Source organism: Meriones unguiculatus, chromosome 2 (assembly GCF_030254825.1).
Source record: "Meriones unguiculatus strain TT.TT164.6M chromosome 2, Bangor_MerUng_6.1, whole genome shotgun sequence".
Lineage (NCBI taxonomy): Eukaryota > Metazoa > Chordata > Mammalia > Rodentia > Muridae > Meriones > Meriones unguiculatus.
Genome location: NC_083350.1, coordinates 178,025,684 through 178,038,006, shown reverse-complemented (window position 1 = coordinate 178,038,006; position 12,323 = coordinate 178,025,684). Strand labels below are relative to the sequence as shown.

At 35.4% G+C, this 12,323-nt stretch overlaps 1 protein-coding gene across 3 annotated transcripts in view; it reads left to right on the top strand.

Moving 5' to 3' along the window:
• Bche (butyrylcholinesterase) overlaps positions 1–11,876 on the top strand; it is a 68,176-nt gene extending 56,300 nt beyond the window's left edge. For all 3 annotated transcript variants that reach the window (XM_060378441.1, XM_060378440.1, XM_060378438.1), the window contains one exon: positions 7,441–11,876. In XM_060378441.1, coding sequence (XP_060234424.1) covers positions 7,441–7,565 — 125 coding nt within the window. In that variant the 3' untranslated portion in view covers positions 7,566–11,876. The remainder of the gene's footprint in view (positions 1–7,440) is intronic.
• The last annotated feature ends 447 nt before the right edge of the window (positions 11,877–12,323 follow it).

Below are 12,323 nucleotides of genomic sequence, written 5' to 3'. Positions count from 1 at the left end.
GAAGAAAAATTAATGAGCAAGTGAGGAGATGAATTTAAATGATGTGTTTATTACAAGGCAGCAGAGTTATTGTTCAAGCACAATGAATCTGTGATAATCTATTTATATGCCATGATTTAAATACCAGAAAATTTAAAAGTTATATGCAAAAATATCCATGTAAAAACAAAACAAAAAACTTTTCTGTCACATCAGTTTTGGTCAAGTGCAGGTATTTCAGAGAGCAATGATCATCTTTATAACTTAAGCAAAACTTTGTAAAATACCTTAATTTACTTTATGTTAAATTTAGTGCATCTTGAAATATAATTTTGTATTTAAGTATTTGATCTCTAGTGTATTCTGAATATTACTCCTAAGGTCTTCAAATTAAATAGACCTTAATGAGGCTGGCGAGGTTTCTCAGTGAATACAGTACTTACTGCATAAGCAGGGACACCTGACTTTAGATTCTCAGCATTTTTAAAAAGCTGAAATTGGTATCATCCAATGCAATGCTGGGCAACTGGGACAGAGACAAGCAGATTTGGGGGCACTGGGATTCTCTGGTCAGCCAGCCTGTCTGAAATGGCAAGCTCCAATTTCAATGAGAGATTTTATATCATATTTACATAAGTGCAGACATGCATTGCTGGAAAGTGATGGAGGGATTAAGGAAGACATCCCCACATCAGACTCTGACCCACCTCTATACACACCCAGTCAACCATACCCAAACTCCTATGTATGTGCACACATGCACACGGGCACCCATCCCCCCAGCCCCACATACACACATAGTGAGGCTTAAGGAAAATAAATTGTATGGTTTGTGGAACAATGCATTCACTTAAAATTGTTACATTTAACCAAGTTTGAGGTCATATGCCGAGTTTTATAATGACTACATATGCTGAGTTTAGAATGATTACATCTGTAAGAGTATATATTCAAGCCATATTGTTCAATAAGCTTGTATTGTTCAATATTTAAAACTTTAAACATTTTTATCATTAATGTTTCAAATATTATATTGCAAGATTTAGGCTGAAGTTTAATTTTTTTCCAAAGGCAGCTCTATAAACAAAAGAGAATTTCAAAGAAATGCTACTGATGCCTTTACTTCACTTCACATGGAAAAGCAATAAGTTTTCTAAGCACCACTTTAGCCATAGTTTACATTTGAGCAATAAACGTTCTCAACTTCGATGATTCTTAAGACTTGCTTAAACACATAGATTCCAGCACTTCACTTCTAGGCCATACTTCAGTCCATGACTAGCCATTATTACATGTACTTGAGAGAAATAAAATGTACAGTGTTTGTGTCCAATATTTTCAGCTTCATATTTTTGTAAGACTATTACAGTATAGTACCTCATACTTATTTTTAATTTTATTTTTATTAATTACAGTTTATTCACATTGTATTCCAGTTGTAGACCAACCCCTCCCAATCCTACCCTCCCTCCCTCTTTTTCTCCTGTGCCCCTCCCCCAGTCCAAAGATAGGGTAGGTCCTCCTCCCCTTCCATCTAACCTTAGTCTATCAGGTCTCATCAGAACTGGCTTCTTTGTCTTCATCTGTGGAATGGTAAGGCTGTTCCCCCCTCAGGTGGAGGTGATCAAAGAGCCAGCCCATGAGTTCGTGTCAGAAACAGTCCCTGTTCCTATTTTTGGGGGTCCCTCTTAAACACTGAGCTGCCATGGGCTACTTATGTACAGGGATTCTAAGTTATCTAGATGCATTGTCCTTGTTTGGAGTATCATTCTTATTTTTACAAAGATGGAAATTATCCATTCATTGTCATCAGTGATAGCAATAATCTCTCATTAAAAATAAAAGATGAAATTTAATGGAAAATATTTTAGCTTCATATCTCATAAAAAACATATTAGACACAGTGGCTTCTCATCTGTCCAATAATTCAACTATTGAATAATTGTCAAGCATTGTTCCTGTCCAGTCTAAAGAAGACCACATCTAAATCTAAGTGCTCTTAGGGCTTAGTGGAGAGACTTAGTGTTCAAACTGTTGGCTAAGCAAAGATGAGGACTGGAGGTTTTTGTTTGCTTGTTTTTGTTTGTTTGTTTGTTTTTATTTCACCTTATCTCCTTGTAGCCCCATCTCTCCTCCCCTCCCAGTCCCACTCTCCCTCTCTTCTCCTCCCTATCCCCTTTTCTTCAGAAAAAGGAAAGCTCCCTTTTCCCAGCCCAGCTCATCAACTTCCATCAAGACTGAGCATATTCTCTTCCCCTATGGCCTGGCAAGGCAACCCACCAGGGAAAAGTTCTGTAGGGCAAAGGACACTGTCAATAGAATAAAAGAACAGTTTACAGATTAGGAAAAGGTCTTCACCAATCCTGCATCCGACAAAGCGCTAATATCCAAAACTATATAATGAACTCAAGAAATCAAACACCAATAAACAAAATTAACCCAATTAAAGAAATGAGACACAGAACTCAAAGTTCTCAAGAGAGGAATATTGAATGACGAAGAAGCACTTAAAGAAATGCTCAAAGTACAGTGTCATCAGGGAAATGCAAATCAAAATGACTCTGAAATTCTACCTCACACTAGTCAGAATGGCTAAGATCAAAATCTCAAACAATCAGCTCAGTGGCACCTCTCCCCTGGGGGGGGGCAGCTTTGCCAGACCACAGAGGAAGACAATGCAGTCTGGGAAGGTAGAGAGAGGGGACCCCCAGAGCCCCAGAGCATGCAGGAGGGCTATGCTGGCTATATGAAAACCATATATACACGTGTATGAAACTGGAAAACATACTGAATAGCCCAGACGTCCTTTAGCCACTGCAGAACCATCTACTGATAGTTCCGATTAGTTAGCAAGACAACAACTACAGATGAAACCGGGGAAAGGTGTCCAGTCATAGTACATGGATGGCATCTTCACAATGCCCTACCCCACGTGAATGTGGCTCTGGCATCTCATTCAACGCCGAAATAACGATAGGAAAACTGATAAGTCTTCAACCTACTACATACAGAATTGTAATTTTCTGGTATTGTTCCTAAGTTAAACTTAGGAAAATAAGGCGCTGATGGGCATCGGAGCTTTTCAGCCACCTACTGTTCACCTCATGGATTTGGTGATTTTAAATTAAGGTAGCAAAAGTCACTGTCTGTCCACTTGAATTCTTCCTCTAACTTTACTTCCAAGAGAAATTTGAGACGATTCACCTGTTTTTCATTGTCTACTGTGGGCTGAATATTTTAACTTGAACCAGTAAAGTAAAATAGTAACTCCGAGAGTAATGGGATTAGATAGTGGGTCCTTTAGGGATGGTGCTGGGAGAGCCAAGCCTTCGTCTGTGACGTTAGTGAGTGTTCTTATTTAAAAAATAGCATAAACTAAATTGAGAATAAAATAAAAAAAAAAACTGAGCTACTTTCCAATTTGTGTGTGTGTGAAGACACAATAATGAGGCTGTCGCTATGAGTCAGAAACAAAATCCTCACCAATGTTCTGGTGCCCTGAGCCTTGACTACCCCCACCCCCGCCCGCCGCCTCAGAAATATGAGATGTACGTTTCGATTGTACGCGGTGTTCCGTAGCCCAAGGGGCCTAAAACACCCCCATTTCCTCAGTCCTATGAAAAGAATCTCGGTTGTGCTTGAAGCTCGCTCACTTTTTGTTTTAAAGCCAGTGAATAGTTATCACTTTTACAGAAAAGAGAATCTGTTGTTTTCCAATGAGACACAAATGTGAGAAGAAACAAGGAAAACCAATAATAATAATAGTAAAAATAATTGAAAATGTTAACTTCTTCACAGACTCCCATGACTATGCACTTCTCCTCTCCTATTCTTTCCTTTGAAGCATCAAGTAAACAAAATTTTTCATCTAGTCTTCAACCTATCCACTACCCAGCAAATGCTTAGAGATAAAGCAAACTGCTCCTGTTTTACAACTAGTAAAATAGTTTGTGCCATTTGAAGTAACTTAAATGTAGCCAAATCACTCACAGAAAAAAAGAAATGATAAACATTAGATGTAAGGGCTGGTGAGGGCCTAGCAGCTGAGAGTGTGCAGCTCAGTAGAGGGCTCTGTGCGGTTTCCAGCACCCACGTGGGACAACGCTGCCTGTAACGCCAGCACCAGGAGACTGGATGCTCTCTACTGCCTTCTTACAGTCCATTCACTGTACAGCGCCCCCACAAAGACCATACACAGTGCATATAATTTCTAAACTTTAAAAATGAAATATTAAATTAATAGGCCATGTATCAAGATGTATAAACAATTGAGCTTATTCATGTTTATATATGTAAACTCACATTATATTTATATCCAATTAATATGCCGTAAAAACTAAGATGGAAATTACTAGATTATTTATAGAAAATATTTGTATTTTCAAGGAAATACTCAGGTCAAAAGTAAGACTTAAGTTCAATTCATTTATGTAAATTCTATGTCAATATTCATGTTTTCTGTGTATTTAGCACTTTAAAATTAGCAATTATTGTTTAGAAAATAAAAATGCATTATTTGTTATTTATCATATTACATAAGAACAACTTTTACTTTGTTGATTAAAGTTTATTCATACATTTCTAATCATTGACTCAATAAGTTTTAAAAGCATTCTTTCCTTTGAATTCGTATTTCTTTCCTGTGTATTTGTGTCTATTTGAAGATGTTAATATGTTGTCAAATTCTATATTGGTGAAAGAAATACCATTGTAACACTCTTTTTAGAATATCACTTACTTACCATTCTTGCTAATAACAACAGAACACTTTCTTTGGTGGGTGGCTGGGTGATAGCTAGAAGGATAGGAGTATATGTATATAAAAATTAGCAACAACAACAAAAAAGGAGGCCATGAATTTGAAAACGGGCACAGAGGGATATTTGGGTGGCTTGGAGTGGAGGAAAGGGAAGGGAAAAATGATGTGATTATATCATAATTTAAAAAACTACCAGAAATACTCTTCAAAAAGAAATTGGATTTTTAAAACATTAGTTTAATACAAAGTATACAAAATAATTTTTTTTATTCAAAAAATTATGTCATCAACTATCCACAAAATACTAAAAGTGGGAAAGAATTTCTAAACAACAAAATGTTAATAGTGGGTTCACTGTATACTAGATTGCTATCCCACAGTAGTGATTTGCATTTCACAAATTCTTGTGTAATTTTGGCAGTATAACCAGATATTGTGGAGAAATATGACTTTCCTTCTTTGTATTTGCATCAATTAAAATGATAACTGTTCACCGAGGGTATGGTCTGTTCCGGAACCTGAAGAAGGAACGCTATTATCCTTGAAGCTCTGCATAGAAATGATGCCTGCTAACTCACAATGAATGGGTAGAGGACTGGTCCAGGGTCAGGGAAAGCTTTTAGAAGACACCTGCACTGAATCTGAACAGGAAGGCGTCCTGGACAGGAGAACCAGATAGCCAGGGACCTAGGATAAAGTGTCCTGTGCACTGTGCTAAGGAACTTAAATTCTGTCTTAAGCGCAGCTGCTGAGTAATTTACAGTTGAGGTCTGACAGTCCTGCTTGTGGATTCCTGATGGATTAGCTTTCACTGCACGCATTCCCACACTCAGCCCCACAGTAGGTTCATTCCACAGGCACTCTGCTATTTGTTTACCAGTTCCTATTAAGAATGTGCTGCACAGATGTAGCCAAAGGAAGCAAAATCTCCAAGTGGGACCCTAGCAAGGGGAACAGGGACTGTCTCTGACATGAACTCAGTGGCTGGCTCTTTGATCACCTCCCCCTGGAGGGAGTGAGGGGCAGCAGCCTTGCCAGGCCACAGAGGAAGACAATGCAGTCAGTCCTGATGAGACTAGGGTCACATGGAAGGGGAGAAGGGCTGCCACTATCCATGGACTGGGGGAGGGGCATGGGAGGAGAAGAGGGAGGGAGGGCGGAATTAGGAGGGAATTAGGGAGGGCGCTACAGATAGGATACAAAGTGAATAAATTGCAATAAATAAAATAGATATTTTTTTAAAAAAGCAGTGAAAAGAACACATGTACCAGAATGATGTAAACTAGCGTTTACAGCTTAGATCTCATGATAAATTGAATTTAGAAGAATAAAAAAAGATTAAAATTACTAAATTTAAAATAAAAGAACATACCAGCTTTGTTATTTTCATTTTAAATATGTTTTTCTTTAGTATGAAAGTATTTAATGTTAGATTTACCTTTAACTGGTAGTTTTTAATTCAGGAGATAATATAGATGACTAAATTCCATTATAGACTTTTCCTCTTTATAAGATTTATAATTAAAAATAATTTTAATTCATACATTTCAAATTGATCTTTCCAGGAAAAAAATATGAACACTCTTAATTTTATGAATCAGAGATTTTTTTTCTTATTTTAACTAAGTTTGGCATATTTCTTGCCCATGATTACTTTCATGCTTGTTATTAATATCTAACATCCACTTAGCGAACATCGTAACGTTTGAGTACAGAGTTTCCTTATAAATATTCTTTCACAAAATTTTGGGGAAGGAACCTCAACAGACTCACATTTTTGGGTAAACTGTAATCATGCCATAACATATTATGATGCTCTCACACATCACAAAAAAAGCTGTTTCATTGTAAAGAAGAAAATGAAGAAATTATTTTAATTTATAATTCTTACTGTAAGTTAGCATTCTCTCTAAAAACGAATGAGAGTTTTCCATAGGTATCTTCTTATAATGAAGAAAATACCACTTCACTGTTTAATTATTTTAATTTAGTGCCAAACCTCTACTTTCTTTCTTGATTTTCTAAATGCTTTCATTTTATCCTCTCGACCATTCTATTTTCTTGCCCACAAATAAATTTATTCATGAGGAATAATGATTAATGATACAATCATCAGGTGAAACTACCTGTGACTCACAAGCTACTAGAAAGCCAATGTTTTCTTAGTTGCTTTTCTGTTTTACAGAGAAATTATTAAGCCTTTACATGGCTATCAGCATAAACAACTGAGCATCACATAGAATGAAAGTGCATTTTAATGAATGTAAAATCTGTGTCATATAATAACTGCAAAGCTCTTTCTGTATTAGTAAATATTCACATGTGTAGGTATATGTGAATACCCCAGTGTGTGTTTTATATCATAATTTTTGTAATGCTGTAAAGAGTTAATTATTAGAGGTAATATCTACATGTCTTCTTGGAAAATGATGAAAAAACAAATAATATAAATTGACATGATCAAATTTATACTTCCACTTTATTTTCATTTTATACATTTTTTAGTTATATGGTTTAATATGCTACATAAACAATATTACAAGCTTTTCCAGTGATGATAGCAGCTGATAAGACATAATGAAAAATAAAACCTTGCTTTCAGTATACTTGCATAAAATGGCATCTATAATTAGAATTATTTTTCAGGTAATGTAAACAGAGATTAAACTTTAGATTAATGCAATGTATTCCATGTTTTACAGGAAATATTGATGAAACAGAACAAGAGTGGAAAGCAGGATTCCATCGCTGGAGCAATTACATGATGGACTGGAAAAATCAATTTAATGATTACACTAGCAAGAAAGAGAGTTGTATGGGTCTCTAATTAATAGATTTACCCTTTATAGAATGTTCATTTTCCTGAGATGAAGGAAAAATACCAGTAGCTCTCTCCTCCTATAGCAAGAATGCCATTATAAAGCAGAGGCGGAAATGCCAGAGGAGGATATTGATCCCTTTCATCCTTCACTTAGTATTTCACCTCACATTTCAAAACTGAGTCACTAGAAGTTGTGTTTATTAATTTCACAATGTTGACTTTGAGAATTAATTATGTGCTGCTTTGGTCTTACTTTCCTGAATAACCTTATGGCTTTTAGGTACATTTCTATCTAATTCTATTTTCTCAGAATCACCTTTGTAAAATTATCTTTAAAACTGAATTGGATTTGAATCACTGAATGCTATAATTTGTATTAGTGTTCCTATAATTTACTCATAAGTGTAGTATCTCTATCAAATAAAACAAAAAATTGACTACTTATATACATAGAAGCAAGAGACAATATTAAAATAAGAGCTGTGCTATCTTGGAAAGACTATATTGAAATAAAATATGGCCAGCAACAAACACAAGGAACTGCGGGTACTGTTGATAATCAAGCAGCTGACTGTCCTGCATGAGAAAACATGTTTCAGGCATCATTTTATGAACATGATTTGTCACATGAAGCATGTGCCATCCAAGAGTTCCACAGGAAGACAACAACAATAGCCAAACATCTACCACCACCAAAAACAAAAGCATGCCTTTCTAATGTGCCCGGTAATTCTAGAACAGACTCCACTGACTCCACAATGGTGTAGGATAGAAACTAGTGGAGATTCCACTGTTAACAAATTCATAGGTGGAACAAAGTTTCACTTAAATTCCTCATGCATTCAGTGTCTGTGAATCCAAAATCTGCATCATAGCAGTCCACTTTACAAATAGTACTTGAGGAACTATTGCTGTAGAATTAAAGTCTCTTAATTTAGGTGAGTATTTTTTTTAATTCATGTCTCAAAATCTGACAAATAAGAATACCTCAGATATTATAAAAGAGCAAGTATAGTTAGTGAAGGCAGGTAAGAGCATTATTTTTCAACTATTTATATTTAGAATGCTGCTTTTAGTGGTTTAATGTTTAAATTTGATTTACAAGAGTTAAAAAAATAAGTTTCATTCCTGTAAAAAAAATCTTGTTGTATTGACTTTTAATTTAAAAAAAAAACAGAAAAAAAAACCAACAGTACACTGAAGTTTATAATGGCAAAGACGATAATTTAAAACTTAATGTAATTAAGTTCTTTTGAATCTGATAATTTACTGGATAATTATTAATATGATTTTAACTATTACATAATTAGTGCCTAATAAATAAAACCATCTTCACCTTGTTGAAGAAAGACAGCCAAATCAAGAGTTAGTGTAATTCCATAGCGTACTGTACTCAGCAGCACCTCTTCTATTTACAAACCTGTTGAAGAGTGAGTGAGGTGAAAGGGGCTTTACCGAAATGTACTTAATGCAAAACATTATTTACCATCCTTTCACACTGCCAAGGAAGAGCTCACCACCAGATCTAAAAATGCAAACAAATGTATGTTAAGTTTCCCTAAGGGAACAGAACAGAGCAAAGAAGAATACATCTATTAAAGGGGAATTTACTTGAGTGACTTATGGGATATAGCCTAGTAGTTTAACAATGGCTGCCTCACACAATAGAGTCTTAGAATATAGAAGTTGTTCAATACACAAAGCTGCATGTCTCAACAGTTGCAGTCAAGGGCTGCAAGCCTGGACAAATTCTGGAGAGCATCTGGCCTTGAGTCGACTTTGGAATCTCAAAGAAGTAGGTTCTAATATCAGTGAAGTGATGACACAGGAACAGGATAGATAAAATTGGCAGCAAGAGTTAGAGTAAGCAGGTAAAAGCAAATTTCCCTCTTCCATGTCCTTTGATCTAAGCTGCTACCATGAGGTGCATCCCATATTCAAGATTATTCTTCCTCTTCTAAATATCATGAGCAAGAAAATCTCTCACAGGATTGCCCTAAAGCTTATGATTCAGTTAACTCAAGATGCTGTCAAGATGACATCAAATTAGCTATCACAAATTTATTCCTTTTCATCATGACACGAAGCAACATTTCCTTAAGCCATGCTTAATTTCTAAGTTAAAACAACAATCAGGTAATAATACCACCTAACATGATATAACTACCCCATGCACAACTGTGAATACATTATGTTATTATATTTATTTACAACCTAAATATAATAATATAAATTTACAACACTTAACCAGTTGTATTATTTCAATCGATATTACATTACATGATAGGCAAGGGTCAGATAGAAGGGGAAGAGGTCCTCTCCTATCAGTGGATTAAGGGAGGGACATAGAGTGAAAAGAATGAGGGTGGGTGGGACTGGGAGGAGACAAGGAAGGGGGCTGCAGAGGAGATACAAAATGAATAAATTATAATAAATAAATAATTTAAAAGTAGAAGAAAAAATACAATTATCTGCTTAATATAACTACTCACACACACATGTTTTTATCATAATAAGACAGAAACACTAATATCAATTATAATCATTTCTGCAATTAAATCTTTGACTAATATTTATAACTACATTTCTCTATTCTCCATTTTGTATTTGTTCCGCCATTAACAAGCAGCTTACCTTCATCAATTTTTCGGAATCAATGTCAGTAAAACACCAATATACAATAGGCCAAAAAAATCTGATCGTTTATTTTCTTCACTGTATATTAAATCTAGTAAAAGTCCATAGGTCCTTGTAGGAAAGGACAGGAGAAAGGCTGAAAATAAAACTCTTCAATATGTTAACATTATCCTACCTCAGGGGAACCTGGTCTTCCCTTCAATCAAGTAGTTCTAGGCTTCTAACTGGTTCAAATCTGGAAATTGATTCCTTATTGCTACAATCAAATTCATCATTTCTTCTATTTATTCTGGAGTTTTTTCTGCCTACCCAGATGAAACAAATGCTCGATAGACTTCCATTTCATTCCTAGAAACACCATGCTTGATTAACCAGTCCAAAACGTTCCTATGGGTCAGACCAATACACAAACGACTTTGCCTACACTGCCCATTACAATACCTGAACTTGCCTGTTATTTTTTGTCGTTGTTGTTGTTGTTGTTGTTGACAATTCAGTGAAACAACCTGACCTCTGGTTCTCTGGGGACCAGTTAAACCGACTGCAATTAATATATCTATTGAGCAGCAGTATTTTCAACACAGGATCAGATGCAAGGAGAAGAGCTGACAAAGCTCTTCATATGTCCTGGTGCCCCTTCCAATCATTTTGAAGGTAACATTTTCCATGTTGCCCACTCACCACTTTCGGTAGAAAATGGCTTGTATTCTAGGCCCTCCCAAAGGGAAGAATTAGGTTTTACATAGCTTATCTACTCTAGTACTTCAAAATCCTGAGTCTGAAATAATAATAATAATAATAATAATAATAATAATAATAATAATAATAAATAATCCCTTCATTAACAATAAGCCAAGTTATATCAGGCATGTCCAGTTCTTTCTTAATAGAATATCAGTTGATAGATACATAAGCCTACGAATCAAATAAACCCCTTTTAACTGTGAAAGCTTCCATAGTAAGCCTAGAATCACCCTTATGTGGGTCTAGATCAACAACCTCAGGCTTATTCAGTTGTTTCTCCCTTCTATCACAATCATATGCCCTTATGATACATTTCCACACATGTTCCCCAGACTTGGAATTGAATGAACTAGAAAGTTCATTAATTTCTTTAATAGTTTCATGTACCTCACAAACCTCACCTCTAGGTGCAGGGTAGCCTTAACTCTTCTTAAAGATATTTAGGCAACAAAATTGTAGACCCAAAGGACATCTGTATTGTCTTGCCTGACATCTCCTTCCGAGAAGGTAATTTTGAGTTCTGTGCACAAGGCAGGGTCAATTCTCTCAGGCGAGGATGGAGGGAGCAATCTGGGAGATTCATGTTGGCATGAATCCAGCTGAGAGTGGGGAAACAGCTTTCTTGGGTGAGATAATGTGGCAATTTGAGTAAGAATGTCTTCCATAAGCTCAGATATTGGAATACTTCATCTCCAATTGGTGGTGTGTTTGGGATATTAGAGAGATCCAACTTTTCTAGAGAAAGCATGTCGTTGTGAGCAGGCCTTGAGATTATACACACTCTTCATGCTTCTAGCTCACCCTTTCTCTTCTGTGCTTGTGTTTGAAGATGTAAGCTCTTGGTTTCCTGTTCCAGAAACCATGCCTGATGCCTTGCTACCATGCTTCCCATTGTGGACTGAAACCGTATGCCCAAATAAATGCTTCCTTTTGTAAGTTCCTTTGGCCATGGTATTTTATCACAGAAAGAGAAAAGTAATACAACATGAATGTACATATTTATACAAAGAGATTGTTAACTTTCACCATTAAAGTAGAACAAAGAAATTTATTAAATGGTTTTGTGTAGTAAAAAATATAAAATAAGAATAAGTTTGATGATCATATGAGAATTACCTAATTATTATAATTCATATAAAATGACACATATAATTTATATATGAAATATGTATTCATTATGTATTTCATTCATACATGAAATATATATTCATATAGTTATAAAATATAAACATATTTAAGTTTTCTCATATATGTTATATTAGAGCCAAATGTGACAGCTGTAGAAAAAATATTAATATGTCATCAGCACACGCTAATAGTATTGAATGTTTTGTTTATATACTAATTGACAGGAAATTGTTGTAAAAGTTCTTTAGACCTCAT